A 25809-nucleotide genomic window follows, 5' to 3' on the forward strand; every position below is an offset into this window, starting at 1 on the left:
AACCATAATAATTGTTACTAAATTCAATTTTGTCCCGGTTAATGTTTGTTTATTTTATTCGATTTTTATCTTGGTTCTATTTTTTTGACTGATGAATTACTTAGGTATTTATATATTTGTAGTTTTTCTTTAAAATTTCCATCTAATTTCAAATAAGTTCTGTTTCAGTAACACTCAAAGTTTGCTTTACAATATTAATATAATCTCTTCTTTTTCTGATAAAATCTGTATATCTGAGAAAGTATTGGAATATACCAATTATTTCTAAAAAAAAAAGTAAAATAAAATTAATTCAAATTCTATAATTTCTTTATAATTGCAAAATATGGAAAATTATTAAAATATCCTTAATTCTTTCAAGAAAACTTAATTTGGTAGTCAAAAACACAATAATTATAGTCAAAATCTATATATATAAAAGAGTAACGTGACTGACTGACTGACTGACTGATTCATTCATCATCGCACAGCCCAAACCGCTAAAGCTAGAAACTTGAAATTCGGGTAATGGGTTCCTTTTACAATATGTAGATCCACTAAGAAGGGATTTTTGGAAATTCGGTCGTTAAGGGGGACAAATGGGGCAAAAACGGGTAAAACCTGTACCTCTATATCTCCAAAACAAATAAACTTAGAAATAATATTTTAAATGCGTCCGCCTGTAATCAAAAAAAGAGCCGACAGGTGTTTGGTACTTTTTTGAAATTCAAAATTCAAGTGGCCATATGGGGTAAAAATAGTCCCCGTAGAACCCTCTGTTAACATGTATATCTCCTACATAAATAAACATAGAAATATTATATTGAATGTATCTGGCTCAGATCAATAAAAACTAGAAATCTGTTTGGTACTTTTTTGAAATTCGAATTCCTAAGGCCTCAAAATTGTTTTCTTTTTTGGTACTTTTTTATCAAAATGTATTTTCTCACTAACAATTCCATGAACTATTATTTTCAAATAGTACGTATTACTAGGTACTTTTTTGAAAATTATTTCTTCACGGGGGACAAAAAGGGGACAAAAAACGGGATAAAAACGGAGATTTGATATTATTTATTCAATTTAAAAATAAAAAAAAGATAAAATATTCTTCCAACCACACAAAAAAGAATCCACAACATGCTATTCGGAAGTCAAATACAAATGGGTAAAAAGGGCCAAATTTCAGTACACTTATATTGGTACTTTTTTGAAATTCATTTCTACTATTCTATTCAAGTAGTTTTATTTTTTTTTTCAATAAAATTGTTTTGCCTCCACTGAGATTCGAACCGATGTAGTTCGGCTACAGTTCAGTAGTCTAAACCCTTAGCCTACACCAGAATGTTTATTTTCATGTTTAGAATACTAATTTTATTTTAAAATATATTGTTTTTCACCCTATTCACCATTAGTTGAATTCTAATGGTGTTGAAAATTCCAATAGTACAGACACAAACCTTAACCTTTTTTGTAAAAATTATTATTTTCACCTTATTCAATAAATTTAAAATTTATTCAACATACAGTTATATGAAATGTATATGGGAATTTATGAGGGAAAATATTAATAACAGTGTTGTAAATATAGTTGGTTTAATGCTATTTGAAATGTTATAGTTTTATTTGATAAAAAACTACAAAACAAATTATTTTGTTGAAATGTGAAACAAAACAAAAAATATTCATAAAAATATATTCATTAAAGCATTTCTCAAAAATAAATCACGTGTTTATTCCTATTCGCTAAAATAAGAATTTTGTTCTCGCAAAATTTAATAACAATTTCAGTAAATTAAGGTCCTCATTTTATAAAACAAAACGTTTGGAAGCGTAAGCAATTTGTATGAAGAATACTGGGAAAAAAGTTTAAAACTTATTTCCATAGAATTTTATTTTAACGTTTGTCGTTTCGTTTTATAAATTTAGACCCTAAAAAAATTAAAATGTAAAGCACTATGTGTATCTATGAGTAAATCATTATCGTTTACACAAACATAAAATCGTTTACACAAACATTTATTTAAATATTTTTATTTCGATGAATAGACAACACTATTTACATATAACCGTCAACTCATTTGAAAAAAAATAGTTGTGTAATAATAAGTGCTCAAATTTTATAAATTCAATTAAAAGAAAAAATTCTACGTTACTTAGAAATGTAAGTTTTTTAATTTCATATTCCATATATATATATTAATCTTCATTAAGTTTTATTACGTTTTTATCGTGTAAATAAAATGTATATGTACATACATTCACACCACAATTTTTAAAATTTTAAAAAATGATATGCTATTAGGTCATATTGCCATAATGTCCTTATTGTCATAATGTCCTAATATATTATGATAGTTTAAACAATTTTTGTTGTGTTTCAAACAATAATGTTCTAAACTAATAAGACTTTTTGAACTATGTTCATTGTTTTGTCATAAAATAATACTTTTTTTGAAGCACAACAACAATTTGTTTAAACTATCATAATATATTAGGACAATCAGACCGTTTGAATACCCCAAATATGTTGAAAGTGTGTTTAAAAAAATATTTTTACTGAAATTTGATTTCAACTATGAATTATGACTTAAAAATGTGGGATTTGCTATAGGTGGCGTATCTTTTGAACCCCTTTTTTAATTTTTAATAACTTTTATATCACTCTAAAGGGTATATATCTGTCATTCATCCTCGCTTAGTTATTGAACATTAAGTGTAAACAACAAAGTTTTTTTTGTCGAATTTTGTGCCAACAAAGCGTCATATGTGGAAAGTTTTGCTTTACTTCTTTCATTTGAAAAACGTGCCGCAGAAGTACACATAGATCACCAAAGCTTATGGTGAACGTGTTCCATCGGTTTCAACGTGCAAGAGATGGTGCATGTTCAGAAGTGATGATTTTGAAACGGAAGGCCCTGGACAACCAAACAATTTGAAGACCAAGATTTGGAGGCATTAATCCGTGAATGTTGTTGTCAAACTCAACATGAGCTTGCAATATCATAGGGAGATACTCAAGAAGCAAAACGTTTGCAAGCAGCAGGATTTGTCAAAAAAAAAGGCAAATTGGGTACCATACGAATCGAAGACGAGATACCTTGAAAAGCGATTTAGCATTTCCGAAATGACGTTTGAACTAACAGTTATTTAATAGTATTTTTGATTTTCATAAACATAGAAAATTCTAAAAGTTAGAATGTGAGTTTCTATGAGACTTAAAAACCAATTACTACTACTATTTATTATCTATCTTCTGGCTGTAATTTTTATTTTGGCTTAAACAATGGATGTAAATTGAGACAGTTGTAAATATACATATATGATTAAAGTAAGAATATTTATTGGTAATTGGTGAACACTTATTTGTCCATCTGAGTGTATGTACGACTGTTAGTTGAAATTAATTTTCCTAAGAAGATCAGAAAAATATTTTGTGCTTTTTCAAATATATTTTTGAATTATAGAATAAATGCAGAATCCCACAAGATTCATCTGCCAATCTTCTCCCATTTCCAAGAAATTTAGATTCATTCTCCAAATTAAATTTTCGTAAAAATTTAATTTCTCTGAACTCGCACTGTTAAAGGTTATGACCATGGACGATGATAGACTAACAGCCTATCTATAAATTCCATCCGCCCATCTTTTCCCGTTTTCCTAGAATTCGGATTCAGCCTCCCAAGTATATTAAATTTTGATTTTGGTCAAAATTAAAAAATTATTATCAAAACTCGCTCTGTTAAATATTATGACCACAGATTATCATAGTGGGACAGTTTATCTATAAATTCCAGCAAGTTCATTCCACCTATCTTCTCCCATTTCCAAGAAATTTAGATTCATCCTCCAAAAACATTTTAATTTTCGAAAAATTTAATTTTCCCATCTTCTCCCGTTATACAGGATTTTAGATTCATCCTCCAAAAAATTTAAATTTTCGAAACATTTAAATTTCTCTAACAGAACTCGCACTGTTAAAGGTTATGACCACGGACCATGATAGACCATCTTCTCCCATTTCCAAGAAATTTAGATTCATCCTCAAACAAAATTTAAATTTTCGAAAAATTTAAATTTCTTTATCAGAACTCGCACTGTTAACGGTTATGCCACGGACCATGATAAACCAACACCCTACCTAAATATTCCAGCAAGATTCATCCGCCCATCTTCTACCATTTCCAAAAAATTTAAATTCTTCCTCCCAAAACTTGCACTGTTAAGGGTTATGACCATGGGTTATGATAGAAAAACACCTTGGCTATAAATTCAAGCAAGTTCCTTCTGCCCATCTTCTCCCGTTATAAAAGAATTTAGAATCATCCTCAAAAAAATTTAAATTTTCGAAAAATTTAAATTTCTCTAGCAGAACTCGCACTGTTAAAGGTTATGACCACGGACCATGATAGACCAACACCCTACCTAAATATTCCAGCAAGATTCATCCGCCCATCTTCTCCCATTTCCAAGAAATTTAGATCATCCTCCCAAGAAATTTAAATTTCCGAAAAATTTTAATTTCTCTATCAAAACTCGCACTGTTAAGGGTTATGACCATGGGTTATGATAGAAAAACACCTTGGCTATAAATTCCAGCAAGTTCCATCTGCCCATCTTCTCCCGTTTTCCATGAATTTAGATTCGTCCATCCATAATAATTAAATTTTAAAAATTCCGCAAAAGTATAAAACTATGTTTGACATTTATGATTTGACTTAGTTTTTGGAAAAAACGGGAGATTAGTTCCCGTTTCAATCATTAGTGGTACATTAGGTTCAACCGTGTGGTTATTATTCCATTTTGAATACACTTTCCTTGATTTACAATGTTTAACGGTGTCATGTAAACTTTTAAACATAACTCTGTTAACTCAACTGGTTTGTGTCTAGGGTTATAAATTTCGAAATTTAACTTCACACACATTATTAAATTAGTATATCTTTATCTATCTACTATTAATATTTGCAATTATTATTATGAATTTTCAATTACGCAAGCAGTTTTGAGATGCTTTAATACTTCAAAATATCATGGACTACAAACAATTGTAAGGTGTATTTACTTTACGCAATAATTAAAATTTCTATAATAAACATTTTAAAATAATTTACGTAGTTGTTTTGTTATTTCCACATTTTTTCGCTAACGAAGTAGCGGGTTGCATGCTAGTATTTAATAAACTAAAATCAGAACAAATAACAGGGTAAAAATAAAAAAAACAACTACAAGGTTTTACTTAAAAAAATCACTAAGGCTAACCCCCAGTAACACGAAGTCTGGTTATGTGTTAGCTAATAGTTATAATGACTATTAGTTAGCACCTAACCAGACTTCGTGTTAATGGGGATAAGAAGAAAGAATTAAAAAAAAAACAAAGAAATTAATAATTTTTCATATATATGTATAGATTTATACAAGCAGTCGTTATAAGTATATGTTTATAAAGTTTAAGCTACACTATTTAATGTTGTGACCATTGTATGGTCTTTATATCAATGCCTTCTTGTACCATTTCCCATAAAGGTGACATTTCACGAAGACGTTCCACATGTTTTATGCATTTGTCGGCTATATAATCGACTTCTTCCATAGTAGTAAATCTACCAATACCAAATCTGAAAGTGTAAAAATCATATAATAATAATGTTTGAAATCAAATGTCTGCATGTTTTTTTGTAGACCTACCTAATCGAACTGTGTGCCAAATCTTCGTCGGTACCAATAGCTCTCAAAACGTAAGATGGCTCCAATGATGCGGATGTACAAGCTGAGCCCGAAGATAAGGCTACATCTTTAAGAGCCATTAATAGGGATTCACCCTCGACATAGGCGAATGAAAGATTCAAACAGCCACTATATGTTTGTTCGGCATCACCATTACGTATTACCTGAGGCAATTCTGACGTTAGGCGATCCAACAAACGTTTCGATAAAAATTCAATCCATTTCGTATCATATTCCATTTCTCGTTGTGCCAATTCTGCAGCAGCTCCCAAACCGACAGCCAAAGGAGCTGGAACTGTGCCACTACGCAGACCTCTTTCTTGTCCACCACCACTTTGAATGGGTTCAAGACGTACACGTGGACGTCTGCGAACATAAAGAGCACCAACACCTTTGGGGCCATAGATTTTATGTCCCGAGATGGACATTAAATCAATGTTCATGGTGTTAACGTCCAAAGGAATTTTACCAACTGCCTGAGCCGCATCAGTATGGAAGAAGACCTTTTTCGAACGACAAAGAGCACCAATGTCAGCAATGGGTTGTTTAACACCTGTGAAAATGAAAAAAAATCATGACAAAATGTTATGATTTATGTGCTATTTTGGATGAAAATTAGTATTTCTTACCAATTTCATTATTAACTGTCATTATGGAAACCAACGAGGTATCTGGAGTCATTGCTTTATCCAATTCCTGCATATCAATTATACCATTCGCCTTGACAGGCAAATAAGTTACACGAAAACCTTCATTCTCCAAGGCACGACATGAATCCAAAACACATTTGTGTTCAGTTTGTGTGGTGATAACATGTTTTTTCTTCGAACCATAAAATCTAGACAAAAAAATAATTTTAAATAAAATTTGCCCACCAACTTCACATAACCTTTACCCACCTGGCTACACCCTTGACAGCCACATTATTGGATTCTGTAGCACCTGAAGTGAATATAATTTCTTTGGGCTCGGCCCCAATAATATTTGCCACCTGTTCACGGGCAATTTCTACAGCTTGTTCTGTTTCCCAGCCATAGGCATGAGTACGAGAATGGGGATTACCATATAAATTTGTCATATACGGCATCATGGCATCCAAAACACGGGGATCCTACAACAAACTAAGATTTAAAAATCTTCACCTCTAAATTATTTATTAATACTGTACCAGTGGCGTTGTGGCTTGAGCATCTAAATATAATGGTCTGCCCTCTATATTATCCGTCTTAATATTAAATTTGACGCGCTTCTGTCTAAATTCTATTATGAAAAAAATGGTATGTTTACATAACCTCAATTCGTTATAAAAGGATATTGTTAAATCTTATAATTTTTTAAAATATTTATTTCATATTCATACCTTGCGATGATGACAATTTTTCTTGTTGTCCTGTGGCAACTGTTGTACTAATATTCGCCACCCATTGCCTGTTTATAGATGTTTTTGTCGCATTTAGCGTTCTAGCGGAGGTGCTAAAAATTCTTAACATTTTATACCAAAGCTGTCTGAGGAATTCAGTTTTTTGATTATATATATTTCAACGAATTTGCTACTTGATGTATATTCTTAGATAATTTCACAATAATTACTTTTTTTAATTGCAACTAGCCGCGAGAATCTCTTTATCACTGAAGATAATTAAAAAAAATGGAACAGCTGACTGTCAATGTGTAGTAAACAACAGTAATCATTGTTTTTAATTTGATGGGAATAATGTGGAATGGAACACAAGTCTTGTCAGATTATTTTAATAAGTGTTGCCAAGGTGCAATTTTCATTTCGGTTTTCAAAACATTAACTTTTCCAAATTACCATAGGCAAAACAATGGAAACTTTTAAATTTCTGCAAGAAAGAAGACCAAGAAGAAGCATTTATAATTTCTTACTGTTTTTTGTTTTTGCACAAAAGTGTTTTTAAGAGTTAGAGTCAAGATTTGCGAAAACTTAAAAAGAAAATAATAAACGATTTTAGTGCTGGATTGAATCAAATCAGCAGTTTCAAAATTTATAAAAAAAATCGAGAGATAGGTACTGTAAAAACTCAATATGTATTTGGGAGCAAGACCACGAAAAACTACAATAGTTCATGAGATTCCCTATTTATATAAGAAAAAAGTTATGTTATATACAAAATTAATTAATAAAACTTTTATATAAATAAAAAATTAAAAATTATGTTTAGACAATGTTAATATAAATTAGAGCTTAATTATAATATGTAAAAATAAATGTAAAAAATGTTATACAAAAGTATTAAAAATACTACAAATTAAACTCAAAAAACAGTAAATATTTCATTTCAATGGGGTCAATTTGGACCCCCAATACCAATTACGTAACTGGAAATATCTAATATCTACCAATTTAGAGAGTTGCTTTCGCCTCTCCAAAAACCTTAGTTTGGAGATTCCAGCACCACAATGATCCCACACACACCTCTAAGATTTAATCGATTGATTACAATCCAGTGAGGTATGTGTTTTGGATTGGCCTGCCCAATCGTCAGATCTCAATCCCACATAAAAGCTATTGGAAATTCTAGATCTCAAAATACTGACTCAAAATTATACCACGAAGGTAGATTTATGAGATGAAGTTATAAGGGAACGACAAGGCATTTCAAATGGGACGACTGATTCTTTAATTGGTTCAATGCATCAAAATACTGAGTCATTAAAGGGGTCTTACAATGCTTGTGAAAATGAAACCTAAGTTCCCGCTCACAATGTAGAGTACTTGGCCTAGTAAAAAAGCAGAAAAGCTATTTATTGACAAACATTTAAATTTCTAATGTAATTTGTTTTTAATTTTTGGATATTGTGCTCTTTTACTGCATTACCAGGCCAAGTACTCTACCACAGATAAGAAACCATTGACAGCTGTCAAAATAGTAATATCGAACCGTATGGTTTTGTTTACATTTTTTGTTTACCATTTTTTCAATTCCACCATTAAGGCAGATCTTAGAGCGAGAGAAAAAATAAAATGTAGTAAAAAATCGATGAGTGTGTGAGACGAGATATAGAAAGATAAATTTATATGTTTGTCCCTCTTTTAAATCTACCGTGGTTTATTATACATTTTCTTTTGTTAATTTTTCGTAAATTTTTTTTGTTTGCCTCCGCCATGTTGCTAAAAACAGCTGATTCGGGTCTATGTACTCTACATTGTGAATACAGCTATTGTTTTATCAATACCATAATAATGAATACTTTTTAGTGAGTTTTCTATTTACAGAATTTAATTAATAATAAAAAGGGTCAAAATAGGAATCAAATGTCGGGTCAAAATCTGTACTAATAATTGACACAAACTGCCCTGATCCATTATAAACTAAATTATTAAAATATTTGAAACATCCTGTACATAGTTTCTCTTAACGAATGGACTAGCAAAACAAAGGCAACAAGAAAATTAGGTGGAAACTTCAAAATTAAAATAATTTTTTCAGAAACGAGAAGAACTTCAAAGCGGGTGGTTGTTCGCGCGCGTGTTCTTTAAAACAAAAATTAATTTTAATTAAATAGAAAAAAAGATACAAGTGTAAATTTTGATACAGAATAAAGAAAAAAAAGTATAAATTATAAAGAAAATTCCTAAAAAAGTGAGTTAAAAAGTATAAATAAAAAATTATATAAATTAATTGAGAAAGAATGAGACAAATTTTAAGGGAAAATTCAATAAATTTGTTGAGAAGTGTATCAAGAAAACGAATAAAAAAAGTAGTGTGCAATATATATTTTTCTTTTTGGGGAGCACCCCTCCACATAATAATATTAAAAAGCACAAACAAAACACGAAACCGGGCAACAATAACAAATAGTAAATATGTAACAACAAGAGCAATAACAAACAATAAAATGAAACAAGTGCAAGTTTAATTTTTTTGTTTAAATGAAGGGGTGGAATCAACAAATATAAAAGAAAATTTATATAAAAAATAATTTAAGATTATGTATAAAAGCCAAAAGGCACCATATGTTTTAACATAAAGATATGTACTTTTGGTTTTTGAGTTTAGTTTAACTTTAATGACGTGTTTTTTTTTATTTCAATTATACAATTTTTTTGTTTATGTTTATTTCATACCTATTTTCTTTAGCTTTTTAAACCATTTTTTTTTTTGTTATTAAACAATTTTAAACAAAAGTACAAGTGCAAGTGCGTAAGTGTAACAATATTTTTCTAGTTCTTCCTTTTTTTCTGCTAAGCTTAACAACTACAACAATTTTTGCTATATGTATCTCACTAAATAAAACCTTATCATTTATCTAAATACTACAACAACAATAGCAGTCTACTACACATGTCGTCTCTTACCTCAACAACCCACTCGAAATCAATTTAAACAACCAACAACAACAGCAATAGTGTGGTGTGATTTTCTTCATCCATTGCTGCGTGCGTGCGTGTGTTTGATTGTTTACATTTTTTTTGTTGTGTTACATTGACGCCTTTTAGTGCGAAAGGACGTCTGTCTGCAGAAGAAAACAAATCTATACAAAATACGTGTATAAATCAAAATTAATTTAATATTGTGCAATTAATAGAAAAATTAATAAATAGATATCTAATTTATACCTATAAATCATCATATATAAGACTAATTAAATCATAATTAATAATTCTGCTGTAGATTGGAATTCGATAATATAGAAATAAAAACTAGGGTAAGTGGAACAATTTATTATCTTTAAAATGAAGGACTATGTTAAGTTTTTCAAGTGCAATTATTAATTATTATATGGGATAGGTATTAAACAAGTTGTTAAACGAAGAAAACATGGAATATCTTTTGTTATGTAGGTAGGTACCTATGTATGTATTTAGAAAAATGAAATTAATTTAAACGTTTTAAATTTTTTTTTTTAAATAAAATATCCTTAGCGAATTTTATTTTACTTGTTTTAAATACAGTGAGTGACATACAATGAAAACTATATTCCGTAATTTCTGTTTTCAAAAACATAACCCTTTATCAAATATGTACAAACAGCTGCGCTCAAAATAATAGCACCACGACATTTTTATTGTTATATAATAATATTACGTAAAAACTGTTAAATTGATTTTTGTTGTTTTTTGTATAAATTTATACTTAAAGAAAAGCAGCTCTGATTATTTGGTGCGCAGAGCCAAAGCTAAAGCGCTGGGTTAAATTCGTATATACATAGTTACGAAAGTTCTAGATCGCAATGCGTTAAAGAACTAAGAAGCAAAAGAATGACCGAAAAAATTGAGGTCAAACTTTATAAAAAAATACAATCGATGCAAAAACCTATTCAATTAATTAATGGAGGTACTAGGGTATTCAATCGATTAACCGTTAATCGGTTAACCGATTAATTTTTGTCGGTTAACTGTTCGAATAATTTAAAATTGCCGATTTTCAAATGACAAATAAATCGATTAATTTTGTGTCGATTAACCGATTAGCCGAATTTTTTTTTGTTTTGCACTTTATATAGAAATATAGTTTTAAACACTCAAATTGTATGTCTTAACTCATGAACATTCCCTTTTAACAATAGTTTTCCAAAACTGAAACTAAGGAATTTGGAAATGACATTTTTTCTACAATGTTCTATGATAAACTTTGTCCAAATGAGTCGGAGGACATTACAGAAACGAGTCTTTTATCAGAACTTAAAAAAAAATTATTAAGAGTATTCAAATCTAAAAAAAAAATTAGAAAAAACCAAAAAAAAGAACTGAGAAATTGGATATTCTTTATCATGCCTTACTTTTGATTTCTCCAACATCGACAATCAGTGATAGAGTTTTTTTTCTAAGTCAACTTTTATTAAAACCAAAGAAAAAATCATTTAAAAGGTAAACATTTAAATTAATTTCTTTTGTTTAAAGACTTTTTCAGAAGATCTCACTAAAATCCTAAAAAAAACTCACATTTGTATAAAAAGGATTGTTGAATTGTTATGTTTTGTTTGTTTTTCAGTTTAAAATTAAAATAGAAATTATTCGGTTAATCGAATAATTTAAAATTAACCGATTATTAACCGATTAAATTAAAACCCCGATTAATTATTTGCTCGATTAACCGATTAAACCAGAAACCCGATTAATTGAATACCCTAGGAGGTACATAGTTCAAAAAGTCCGAAACAGAGATTTTTGGATACAAAATTATGTTATCTTTCATCATATTCTCCTATATGCACTTTGTCCAACGTTTCTCCAATTTGTTTATCCCTTCCGAAAAATAAGATTTGTCGAGGTCATCAAAATAGGTATTTTTTGTGAAATGATTTCATCGTTGGAGACAAATAACTTTCCGCCGAGACATCGGGGCTAAATCTGGAGAAAACGTGGGATAAGGTAGCTTTTCGTAGCCTAATTCATGAATTTTTGCTACACATGTGTGTACACTTTTGTGCACGCGATTGTGAGCAAACGCGTAAGCCATCTTGCGGAAAGCTTTTTCAAAATGGCTTCCACAATCTCTCGCACTTTCAATCTCCAGTCGGCTAACCCCGGGACCCGGGTGTAGAGACCTCAAGTGGGCGTGCTTGTCCGGTTACAAAGAAAAGGAGTAAACCATTTATTTTACCATTGAAATCAAATTTGCAGAGAGAAAAAAACAAGCGCTATCCAACAAATACTAAGTTACTAAAGGGTTAGACAATTTTTGTAAAAATGAAACCTAACTTTCCATTGTTTTGTCAATACTAATAATAATAATAATAATAATAATAGTTTTTTAGTTTGTTTTCTATTTTCAGAACTCAATTAATTATTAAATTAAAATTCAATTCAATTAAAATATAATAAAATTTACTTCTTAATAAAAGAGTTTCGTTATGATTTGTTGCCAGTCGAATGATTATTATGGTCGATTATTGCCATCGATTCTTCTATTCTAGCAATAAACAGTCAGTTAATACAGAATAATTATTACTAGCGTGATCGATTCTTCGACATTTTTTAGAAACCGGTTTTCGGTTTCTTGGAAAAATTGCAATTTAATATAAACCGGTTTCGGTTTTTTAATAATAACCTAGAAATAAGAAAAAAAAATAAGTTTTATTTTATATTAAAGATCTCACTCATACTTATGATAAAGAATATATGGGCAAGTCCCAGAAACAGTCTACCAACAAAATAATTTTTAAATGAATCAAACTTGGAATTTTTAATTGTAATATTAGACTTGATATGTATATTATATTTTATATATAAACAAAATATATTTTGATGGTCATTCATACAAAAATGATTATCAAATCCAACACTAGGTCAGATATCTTAATTTTATACAAAAAAATTTAATTTTTTAATGTGTTTTTATAATTACTGAAATGTTAACAAGATGGTTCGATTGACAGCTATATTTTTGACCATTCAATTTAAATACAAATGAATTTTGAGCAATTCAGTTTGAATGGAATTTTTCGCAACTTCTCACGGAAAAGGAGATCATTTTCTAGCATCTGGATAATTTGTAACGAGCGTCACGTAACGTGCGTAACAAAATCTTCTCGGCTTTTTACGGAAATGATTGTTCATGCAAATAAGTTATATTAGAATTCTCTTTCATTTATCTTTCTTTTATGCCAAATTCTCTAAAATTATGAATAAACACTTCAACTTTTAAAGTTACTTCCACTTTTTGTAACGTGCGTCACAAAATTTTGCGATCAATTATTTCGCAAGAAATAGCAATTAAATGGAAACGTTGGAGGTATCTTATTTGAAAAACCAAAAAATTGTCATATTTAAATATGAAAACGTGTACGAATGAAACGTTCGTCACGCAGGATTAGCCCATATGTACATATATTCTAATTATAAAAAATAAGGCTTTTTAAAACGCTTAAATACTTTTTAATTATAATTTTGATTACTTCTTTTAACGTTCACAAGGTCTTCGGGTAAAATTCGACCCATTTTGATATTAAAATTTAATTTTTTCTAAAAGTGAGTGGTTTTTTGATATTTTACGAATTTTATTTAATTTCAAATATCAACAACTACGTTTTAGAAACACAAATCTGCCAAAAAAAAATATCTATAAAATTTTTTGCACTTAAGGTCATTGGGTCAAATTTGAACTGGATCTAAAATCTTAAATTTTTGTTACGCAAAATTAAGTTAAATGTTTTCAGAGCTTTGGTAGCACTAATATATATCCGTCTCTTTTCATCATACTTGCTGAACATTTGGGGTATTCACACAGTCTACTATTTGGTCATATTGTCATAATGTCCTAATATATAAAACTAATTTTTGTTGTGTTTCAAACAAAAAAAATCTAAACACAACAACAACTATTATAATATATTAGGACATTATGACAATATGACTAAATAGCAGACCATGTGAATACCCCAATTATATTTGTATGAAAACTGGGATTCCCCTTGTAAATACCAAAGCTATTGTTTTCTTAAGTCATTCGGGTCAAAATTGACACATTTTGAAATTAAAATCGAGTTTTTTTCGAAAATGAGTGGTTGATATTTTACGATTTAAATTAACAACTACGTTAGGTTTAAAAAAAATGGAAAAAATATATAGAATATAATATAGATCGCTTGTGACATTTTTGTAAATATAAAAAGTCTTCTAAAATAGTTGGAGTATTTGTAGGAGTTGGATTTTTGAATAATTTTTAAAGATTTTAATACACTTTTTATCGTGACGATAAACTTACAGTTCTCATACAAACAAAAATGTTAATTGGAGGTTTATCGTTACGAAAAACGATAACCAGATATTGAGAAAATGGGGGTAAAACTCATAAAAACACACTTTTAGGAAAAACCCGGTTTCTTCGATATTCGAATTGAGAGCTTTTCAAAAAAACCGAAAACGACATAACCAAAACCCTAATAATTACGTTTAAAATAATAGAATTTTTGTCACCCCAAATTAAAATTTTTGAGCCACAACCAAAAAATTTCGTCATTAATACTGAGTCATTCGATAAGCAAAAAATTCGGTTTATCAAAACCTGTTTCAGTGTGTAAAAAATTGAAAAAAATATTTTCTAGTGGATTAATATAAATTGAATGTTTAAGTTCTTCAAGGAATTATTTAGCTGCTTAACATTTATGAGTTGAAAACGTACTCTTTCGAAACGAATGACGCATTTTTTTTATATTTAACTTAAGGTACTTAAAAAAAATATTTAATTTATTTTGAAGGCTTTGGAGTAACTTTCTGTAGCCCTAATTTGTTGTGCACTTAACGCTTTGACGACCACGGGGACACCGGTGTCCCAACACAAAAATATTGAATAACTAAATAACGAAAAAAAGAATGGGTTCCATTTTAATTAGTTCGAAAACGTGTCTCTTATTTATCTATTTAGATTAAAACAAGTTCGGTTACAACATTTATTTTTTATTGTCTTTGAAAATTAACAGTTTTATTGGTACTGTATTCAAGAATTGTTCAATTGTTACGGTCGTGAAAGGGTTAAACAATTTCAGTATTTTAATTTCGTCCGGAGTGTATAATGTTATTCAAATATTGGTGAAAACCATGACACAATAATTGTAGAAGGTAGAATCACTAGTTAGAGTTTTCAATATTTAGCCATATAACGTCGAACTTTGATTTTTAATATTTTTCATATTTTTTTACCCTTACCCAATAGAATTGATTGATTATAATTAAAAAAAAAATATATTATTAATGAGTTTAAATGCGTACAATTAAAAAATTTTAATAATAAATTCAAATCAAGTTCTTGTTTTATGTGTAGAAATTAAAAGTATTTAGCTATTAAGTTCATAAATAAATTTATTTGATAACGTAATCTCTAATTTTTCGTTATAATTATTCAATTATGAAATATTGAGAACATGCCAAAGATTTTCAATTAAATTTTTGCATCATTTGTTACTAGTTTTACTAAAAAATAAACGTTTCATTTATTAATACGATACAGGCAATTTAATTTTATAAAAGACCTTAGAATTAATTTAAGCATTATTAAATTATATATGTACAATATTTTTTGTAGTTTAAAATAAAATTCTCAACTTTGAAGAATGTCATTATTTATATGGAAAAATGAATCATCCAATCAAGTAAAGTACACGATCATGATGAAATGCGTAGAGAAGCTATGCATTTTTTTTATTTTTACTTATTTATACTAACATACAAATATAATTTTAAATTAGCTTTTTAATAGAAGTAGTACATATTCAAAATCCCATTAGCGTTATTGAAAAAAATTGGCAATTTGTGTAAATTTTATTCTTAACTAGTTGACCGCCCATGCTTCGCCCGGTAGCTTTTAACTAATGTTAGTTCTTCAAGTATCTCCAACCCACATACACCTGCCTGTTCTTATTTATTTTCAAATAAAATATCTAAATTTGTACTGCATACTTTAGGGGGCTTTTTTATTACAGTTGACTGGACTCAAAAAAAATTCTGTGTTTTACCCAGAAATTTAAAATTTTTTTCTTTAAAAACCATCTCCTGAATATTTGGAATCGAATAAAAAAAATCAGTTCTTCAAGTATCTCCAACCCACATACACCTGCCTGTTCTTATTTATTTGCAAATAAAATATCTAAATTTGTACTGCATACTTTAGGGCGCTTTTTTATTACAGTTGACTGGACTCAAAAAAAAATTCTGAGTTTTATCCAGAAATTTTAAATTTTTTTCTTTAAAAACCATCTCCTGAATATTTGGAATCGAATAAAAAAAATCAGCCATATCGCTCCAGCCGTTCTCACGTGATGTTATTACATATATGGACCATTTAATTTTTATATATATAGATAGATTTGCTCTCCTGATCCAATTCCTCCATTCCATTTTATGGCCATTTGAAAGGGTTTATAAATTAGGGGGTGATTATTATCAAATGACCTAAAATAAATAAATTGGAGTATGCCATGTGAGGATACATAAAGGATACATTGACTACTTGCGTAATTGCTGGGTACTTGCTAAACTGTTGGTATTGCTACTATTATTGAGAGCCTTAATTCCATAACAGTTTGCTGTACTTGTATTAACTATTACAAATTTATTTTAGTTTATTTATTTAAACCTAAATTAGTTTAAAATAAATGTGAAAATGTGTTTTTTTTTGTGTTATCAATGAACATTTGGACATTTCTTTGTTTATATACAGAATTTCCAATACCTGCACTTTCGACCTTGTAATCAATTTCATTGTTATTTTATCTTTACACACACACACTAGCACATTCAAACGAACATGCAACATAATGTTGCCCAAAAAATATGTCAACTCAAAAGCGAACCCTGCAGTTAAACAAGTAGTGAATGTATCCCTTATAGACAGTAATTGTAACTAATATCTGACTACTTGGCTGACTCCAATTTATATATTTTGGGTCGTTGGATACGTATGTGCTTTTTGTAGTGCAATTGGTCCCCCGGTAATCTAGTCGGACGACTATTGTCTCATAAGTGTCTCTATGTAATCTAGAGTGTAGTCACTTTAAACGTTTATTTTGTACTGCACAGTAATTGTAACTTGGCTGACTCCAATTTACATATATATTTTGGGTCATTTGACACTTATGTGCTCTTTGTAGTGCATTTAGAACACAATTGGTTACTTTATACATCCCAGATAATCTGGCGTAGAAACAATTGTCACTTAAATGTCTCTCAGTAATCTAGAGTGTAGTCACTTTAAACGTTTTGTGAGTTTTATACAAATTATTGATACAATTCTCATACAGCTTATTTTTGCTTAAGTATACTGATATTCTATATAACATAGCATGAAGTTAATTGTCAATTTAGTGTCTCTTAGCACCCTTTCATGTTAAAATAACTACTTATGTAGCTGATCAAGTAACCAGTTAGGTAGCTAGTAATGTAACTGACGCTATGAAACCAGTGTGGGAATCCAATGCGTTGACTACTTTGGACTAGCTATTAGACAGTCTCATTGTAATTAAAAAGTATCAATTGACTCCCTGCTTAGGACATGCACGTGTTAAAATAACTAGTCACTAAGCTAGTTATATAACTAGTTGCCACCCTAAATGATGAGTAAAATCATTAGTGCGCGACTGTCTCCTATAAATGCTTGGTATATTTTCTTATTGCTGAAATATACTGTCATTTCATGTCACCTATCGTGAAGGTAATTGACTCTTTAGTGTCTCTAAGTTACCTCAAGTGTAGTCACTTCAAAAGTTTATTTTGTACTTCACTTTAGAAAGTAGTTATTTTACCCACCAGAAGTAATATATTGGGGAGTTTTTGGAAGATGGCCAATTAGCACCCGGACATGTAAAAATAACTAGTTATGTTGCTGATCAAGTTACCAGTTAGGTAGCTAGTAAGGTAACTGACTCTATGTAATGTGAATCCACCGCTTTGACTACTTTGGACTAGCTATTAGACAGTCTCGCTGTAATTCAAAAGGGTCAGGACATGCACGTGTTAAAATAACTAGTCACGTAGCTACTTATGTATGTAACCAGTAGTCACTCTAAATGATTGGTAAAATTACTAGTTCGGGAAAGTCTCCTAGAACTGCTGGGAACAAATAGAATAAAAATATATACATATGTATGTATGTATATAAAAATGATGACCAAAAAAATCATATCGTATAAAACCCAACAGTTTAGTCATACAATAAATAAAATTTTACACTAATACAGGAGCAAAGACACACACACAGATAAACTCATACTTCTGCACCGAAGGAAATAAGACTATTGTTTAAAACAGAATGAAATTCGTTATGCAAAAAAAAAAAAATAAATGGCAACAGATGTACTACTATGGCCAGAACACACTTTACATACGATATAGAAACGTTCATATAAATATGAACGAAGGTATGAACCTGTACAGCAACATTGGAAAGAAAGAAAGTTTAAAAAAAACCCACTACGTGTATGTTGTTGCCCCGAAAATGTGGTCTAATGGTTTATGAGGATGATGGTGACGACGCTGGTGACGATAGCATGGTTTCAGAGATGGAAATAAGAGAATTTAATTTGTTGGTGCTTAACACAACCTATACAAAACGAGTCGTATGTGTTATAATCATAATCTATCTATATATATAAAAACAAGTAAGAAAATAATACCCTACACTAAGTAAAATAGTAAAAACATTTTTCTTTTAAAATTTCAATAATTTGTATTTTTGAGTGATTTTCGGAAGTGGGCCTTATATGGGGGCTATGACCAATTATGGACCGATCACCATGAAATTAGGTCGTGTGATTTGTGTCTATATGAAAGTTTACTATGTTCAATTTTGTGAGTATACCAACATTTTTAAGCGATTTATGCACGTTAAAGTGATTTTCGGAAGCGGGTCTATATGGGAGCTATGACTAATTATGGACCGATCGTAATTTGGTGACATGAATTTTGTATATATAAAACTTATTTGGAGCGCAGTTTGTGGAGATACATTTATAAATTAAACATTTATGACCGATAAAGTCCAATTTCGAGAGGATATTTGTATGGGGGCTAGGTGAAATAATGGACCGATTTCAGCCAGTTTCAATAGGCTTGGTCCTTGGGCCGAAAAAATAACATGTACCAAATGCACCACCATAGTGGGGAGGGTATTATGCGTTTGTGCAGATGTTTGTAACGCCCAAAAATATTAGTCTAACACCCACCTTAAAGTATACCGATCGACTTAGAATCACTTTCTGAGTTGATTAAACGATGTCCGTCCGTCCGTCCGTCTGGTTGGCTGGCTGTCCATGTAAACCTTGTGCGCAGAGTACAGGTCGCAATTTTGAAGATATTTCAATCAAATTTGGTACATATTACTTTTTCGGCCCCAGGACCAAGCCTATTGAAACTGGCTGAAATCGGTCCATTATTTCACCTAGCCCCCATACAAATGTCCCCTCGAAATTGGACTTTATCGGTCATAAATGTTTAATTTATCTATGTATCTACACAAATTTCGCTCCAAATAAGTTTTATATATACAAAATTCATGTCACCAAATTTTGTTACGATCGGTCCATAATTAGTCATAGCTCCCATATAGACCCGCTTCCGAAAATCACTTTAACGTGCATAAATCGCTTAAAAATGTTGGTATCCACACAAAATTCAACATAGTTAACTTTAATATAGACATAAATCACACGACCTAATTTTATGGTGATCGGTCCATAATTGGTCATAGCCCCCATATAAGGCCCACTTCCGAAAATCACTCAAAAATATAAATTATTGAAATTTTAAAAGAAAAATATTTTTACTCATTTACTTGGTGTAGGGTATTATATGGTGAAGCGAAATTAGTTTCGCTTCACTCTCACTTTTATTATCATCCGTACTATGCGGTTTTCCCATACACACAAGTGCTGCCTCTCTAACCGTTTGATAAAATAGAGGGTGACATACATATGTAGCATATTTTCGGGGTTTTAGGGCAGCATTATTTGAAAAGAACACGTTATACATTCACCAAACTAAATTTTTTACTGAAAAGAATACAAAAAAGGGTATGAATCAGAATATAGATATTATTTACGAAAAGAAAACACCATAAGTCATGATCTCCAATACAATATTACCAACTTTTCCATCCCTGTTATGAAATGTTGACTGTGGCGTGGCAACAGCATGAGCTGTTGTTAAAGTTTGTAATAGAATAATAAATAAACTTTTTTTGGTCTTATATTCTGGTGTATCTAACCAGCCTGGAAAAACCTTTAAAACCCCAATATGCTAAGGTTTGTATTTCATTCACCATAAACTAAGCTGTTTATATGGGTGGGAGGTTAGGTTAATAAACAATATGGCGGTGTTTCATCCATTTTGCGCCAAAAACAGAAGACAAAAATACACTATTACAGATTCAATCAGTTTATATTTTGTGGCTTTTATAGTGTTTATAATATTATTACAGACATTTCTAGAGGTTTAACTTATTATTGTTGTGCTACGCGGAACAGTTTAGAAATAAAATAGCACAAAAAAGTTCATTAATGTTATGAAAAGTGGTATTTGGAATATGTTTTTTATACGTTTGTATTTGAAAATGCTACACAGTGCTAATTGAATGATTCTCTCTTAATGACCGAATTTTCCAGCTGTGACTGGCAAATTTTAATTGGAGGAACAAACAATTACTTAAAACGTAATTACTCATTATTAACTGATGTTCTGTTGCTTAAACTCAGAAAATCGATGCATACAATCGAATAATGATATTAACAAAAAATTCTATGGCTAGAATGAATCTCACAAGATAAGGCACGATCATTATTATGAGAGTTGTATTAAAATTGTATAAAAACGCGACAATAACTGTTGAAAAAATTTCCAAATCTGTTTGTATACTTACCAAAATTACTAAGGATTTTAGATTTTTTTGGAAATTTTTCATATGAAAAATCGATTTTTGGTCAGAAATATGTGTGATCACAGATCTCGATTCAACGCTTATTAACAGTCCATTTCCTTTTCTTACCATGAAAAAAAGATCGCGATCTGTGATCACTCATATTTTGTATCAAAAATCGACTTTTCATATGAAAAGAATATTTTTTATTTATTTAAAAAACAAACACAAACTGCGAAGCGTTTTGCTTGTCTGCAGATCTAAAATCTAAAATCCTTAATAAATTTGTAAATAAGCGTTTAAACGAGAAAAGGTTATCGATTTGTGATCACTTATATTTCTAACCAAAAATCGATTTTTCATAGAAAAAAATCAAAAATCAAAAAAGCTTATTGTAAAATAAGTTTTTAATCGAAAAAGGATTGCGATCTTTGATCACTCATATTTCGGATAAAAAAATCTATTTTTTATATGAAAAATTTCAAAAAATCTAAAATCCTTAATCGAGAATATGAGCTCGATCTGTGATCACTCATATTTCTGACCAAAAATCGAATTTTCATAAAAAAATTCAAAAATCTAAAATTCTTATTAACTTTGTATATAATGAAGAAAGAATCACTCATATTTCGGATAAAAAATTGATTTTTCATATGAAAAACTTAAAAAAAAGAAAATCCTTAATAACTTTGTTCGAGGAGAAATGGATAGCGATCATATTTCGTACCAAAAATCGATTTTTCATATGAAAAACTGCGATCTTTGATCACTCATATTTCGGATAAAAAAAAAATCAATTTTTCATATGAAAAATTTCAAAAAATATAAAATCCTTAATAACTTTGTAAATAAGTGTTTAATTGAGAAAAGAAGCTCGATCTGTGATCACCCATATTTCGGATAAAAAAATCGATTTTTTTATAAGAAAAAACTCAAAAATTTTAAAGCCTTAATAACATTGTAAACAAGAGATTAATCGAGAATAGGAGATCGATCTGTGATCACACATATACCTGACCAAAAATCGATTTTTCATACAAAAAAATCTAAAATCCATAAAAAAATCTAAACGACAAAAATTCATATGTTTATTAAAACTTGGGGTATTTAATCAAATATGACTTAACTTTATACTCTACTCTAAACTGCTTTTCTGGAACTGCTGCACAGTGGGACATAATCGAATAATTTGGGCGTAGCCAAGGAGTATTCGAGTTTTAAAAGTGGCATATTTTTAAATTTAATTGAGATATTGAGTTGAATTTTTTTTGTAAGACCAAAAATTAACTTATCTAAACATAAAAAATAGTGCGGATTGGTCCTAATATTTGCAATCCTATTAAAATTAGGATATCGTAAGGGAAATAAAAAAAGGCCGGTGTTTAAACATTTTACATGTCGAAGCTACCCTTTTTTAGCCCCTATAGCACCGCCCGTGGAACATTTGTAGGGCCTATTTTAATAACTTAAACTCGAATACTCCTTGGCTACGCCCACGTTAAAAAATACCAGATTTATTTCCAAAAAATTTCGATTCTGCCCCACTGTGTGCTGATAAACAGATACACACCTTAAACAAGTTTCAGTTCAACTAGCTAAAAACTCTGATAGTATAAAGGAAACCATTTCTTAGAGTGTACTTTTACAAAGAACCAAATTAAAAATAAAAAAACTTAAACTTTAAATGAAAATTTTAACTCAAATTGTAAACCATAACACTATGAAAACCAGGTAACAAATTAAAGGCCAAAACTATTAATTAAAATTTACTTGTATGATACTTACTACCGGCTTTCAGCAAACCAACAAACCAACCACCAGTCAGCAGCTGTTAAAACTAGTTTTTGTTTTCAAATTCATGTTAGAATCTTTCTACCTGTATGATTGACCAAATTCGTTTTAAAAAACCCTGAAAAGTCAATTTTTTTTATTTTCGTTGTTTAACGTTTTTAATATTATTTTTATGATGATGATCTAAACATTTTTGTTTTGTACAATACTTTTATAGAAATTTTTATAGTTTGAATGTTCGTCAAAGCTAGAAAGTGAGTTAGTTGTGTTGAAAAACAATCTAAATTTCAATATTATTGTATAAATGTATAACAAAATCATCATCTTTGTTAGAGTTTTGTAATAAAACGGGTTCTTTTATTTTAGGTAAGAAAAATTTAAAATTTTACATTAAAATGTGTAAAATGAACATACATATATTTAAATAACGAAGCTATTGTTTTTATACCCTACACCACCATAGTGGGGAGGGTATTATGCGTTTGTGCAGATGTTTGTAACGCCCAAAAATATTAGTCTAACACCCACCTTAAAGTATACCGATCGACTTAGAATCACTTTCTGAGTCGATTAAGCGATGTCCGTCCGTCCGTCTGGTCGGCTGGCTGGCTGGCTGTCCATGTAAACCTTGTGCGCAGAGTACAGGTCGCAATTTTGAAGATATTTCGATCAAATTTGGTACATATTATTTTTTCGGCTCAAGGACCAAGCCTATTGAAACTGGCTGAAATCGGTCCACTATTTCACCTAGCCCCCATACAAATGTCCTCCCGAAATTGGACTTTATCGGTCATAAATGTTTAATTTATAAACGTATCTCCACAAATTGCGCTCCAAATAAGTTTTATATATACAAAATTCATGTCACCAAATTTTGTTACGATCGGTCCATAATTACTCATAGCTCCCATATAGACCCGCTTCCGAAAATCACTTTAACGTGCATAAATCGCTTAAAAATGTTGGTATACTCACAAAATTCAATATAGTAAACTTTCATATAGACATAAATCACACGACCTAATTTAATGGTGATCGGTCCATAAATGGTCATAGCCCCCATATAAGGCCCACTTCCGAAAATCACTCAAAAATATAAATTATTGAAATTTTAAAAGAAAAATGTTTTTGCTCTTTTACTTAGTGTAGGGTATTATATGGTCGGGCTTGACCGACCATACTTTCTTACTTGTTTTTACTTAAATCTTAAAAATTTCGTATATGTTTACTGAAAGTATTGCTGCAACATTTTCAAAATGTTTCTTAATATGATTCTATTAAGAAATGTTGCAGAGTGCTTTTGGCAACATTTAAAAGTTTATAAACATGTTGCGACAACATTCAAAAATTGATTTGTTTTTACTTAAATCTTAATAATGTTGAAAATATTATAAAAATTATTAATGAAATATAAACTTCTGAAATTGTACAAAAATTTTTGGAGCCTATTGAGGGAAACATTTGCTAAAGTTTAGCAACATTGCAAAATATTACTTTATGTGTTAAAATCGTTAATTTAAAAACTAATTGAACGATAATGAAAAGATTTTTTTTATTATTTCCGGGAAATTAGGAACCCTAATCACACACCTTACAAAATATCCCAAAAACGATTAAGAATAATAGTATATTTTTGCACTATGGCATATACGTCATGTTTATATCTGCCAAAATATATGCGAAAGCCTGGCGTGACATCAGCTTTTTGCTTGAAACTGAAAAAAACCAACTGAATATAATTTGAACTTCAAGAATTTTTAAAATACTACATATTAAAATTTACATCAATGGATAAACAACAAAAAAATTCACTAAACTTCAGGCAAGAATTTAGCTAAAGGTTTTATTACTGCCTGCAGTAAATATTGATTGCATTTCTCTGCAGCAAAGAAACAACAGCAGTCTAGTCATGTTTTTTCTGTACATTTATGCCCTAAAAGTATGCAAGTTAATATTACAAAATTTTTCCATAACCTACAAAAAAAAAACGAACACTTTTTTTTAATTTAAATTTGTAAACAACAACAACAGATGTTTAAATTTATTAAATTTGTTGTTTCTCTTTTATAAGTAGTATGACCGAGATTTTGTTTGGTTTTTAGATATAGTATACATATAATTTTTTTTTAAATAAAAAATATGTGGGATTTGTTTGTAGCATAATAACAAAAAAAAATACACAATTTAATCTTTTATTAAAAACCTAACAGAAAAGAATAGAAAAGACTTTCAGACACTTGTCTAGAAATAATAAAACAACAATAATAACAAACAATATAACGTATATGAGAGACAAAAGAAATAATCATTAAACAAAGTACTACTTTTGGTTTATAATTCAAGCATTTAAACGTCATTAGCATTTTTTCTTACATTCATAATTGTGGGACAGACATTGAATTGTTTTTCTTGTTGTTTTAAAAAAGTGGCTCATTGTCAAAGTAAAATTGTTTCAGTTGGTTGTTTTCCTCACTTGTTCTCTCTCTCTCTTTTGGTTTTTCATGGTTTTTCTTACCAAAATCATCATTATGATGATGTTGGCAGCACCCTTGCAATTATTGGTCTTTGTTTTTGTTTTATTTTTCTTTTAATGAATGAGTAGTGAGCTTTTTTCTTGTTTTTGTTCTCATGTCATTTTTATTTCAATACAAGTGACTGAATGCAATAAAAACTTTAAGTAAACAAATAGAAAAAAGCAAAAAAAAAAAAAAAAAAAAAACACATGTTTTGGGCCTCATCTCAGCCTGTCAATCCGAAAGGCATTTAGAATTGTGTGTAGGGTTCATAATTTCCTGGACTTTTGCCGTTCCCGGGAAATATTAAAATTAAATTAAAAAATTAAAGCTACATTTTTCAAATAATCGATCAAAATTCAATAAGGTTTTTTAAAAGTTAAATCTTAAACAAAATTGTGTAATTCGGTCTACTAGAAATGTTAACTTTCTTGTTTAAAATGTTTTCTATTTCTGTCACACAGACAAAATAGTCTTGGTTGTGATAA

At 29.7% G+C, this 25809-nt stretch overlaps 2 protein-coding genes across 2 annotated transcripts in view; one reads left to right on the forward strand and one right to left on the reverse strand.

Moving 5' to 3' along the window:
• Positions 1 to 5366: 5366 nt before the first annotated feature.
• On the reverse strand, positions 5367 to 7312 carry Nfs1 (Nfs1 cysteine desulfurase). Its single transcript, XM_065501105.1, has 6 exons — positions 7067 to 7312; positions 6875 to 6966; positions 6606 to 6817; positions 6336 to 6544; positions 5668 to 6259; positions 5367 to 5597 (listed from the first exon to the last, which is right to left on the reverse strand). The coding sequence occupies exons 1-6, from the start codon at positions 7194 to 7196 to the stop codon at positions 5444 to 5446; spliced, it is 1389 nt and encodes a 462-aa protein (XP_065357177.1). The 5' UTR covers positions 7197 to 7312; the 3' UTR covers positions 5367 to 5443.
• A 2941-nt stretch (positions 7313 to 10253) lies between these two features.
• Piezo (piezo) overlaps positions 10254 to 25809 on the forward strand; it is a 154177-nt gene continuing 138621 nt past the window's right edge. The window contains exon 1 of the mRNA XM_065499391.1: positions 10254 to 10377. The gene's annotated coding sequence lies outside the window, so the exon portion shown is untranslated. The remainder of the gene's footprint in view (positions 10378 to 25809) is intronic.

The sequence above is a fragment of the Calliphora vicina genome, chromosome 2 (assembly GCF_958450345.1).
Source record: "Calliphora vicina chromosome 2, idCalVici1.1, whole genome shotgun sequence".
NCBI lineage: Eukaryota > Metazoa > Arthropoda > Insecta > Diptera > Calliphoridae > Calliphora > Calliphora vicina.

Bases quoted from the DNA above. Each gene is read 5' to 3' on its own strand.
- Nfs1 (XM_065501105.1), bottom strand. From the start codon at position 7,196: ATGTTAAGAATTTTTAGCACCTCCGCTAGAACGCTAAATGCGACAAAA. The intron at 6,545-6,605 runs GTGGGTAAAGGT...TTTTTTGTCTAG, and splicing joins GCTGTCAAGGGTGTAGCCAG to ATTTTATGGTTCGAAGAAAA. The intron at 6,260-6,335 runs GTAAGAAATACT...TCATTTTCACAG, and splicing joins GACAGTTAATAATGAAATTG to GTGTTAAACAACCCATTGCT.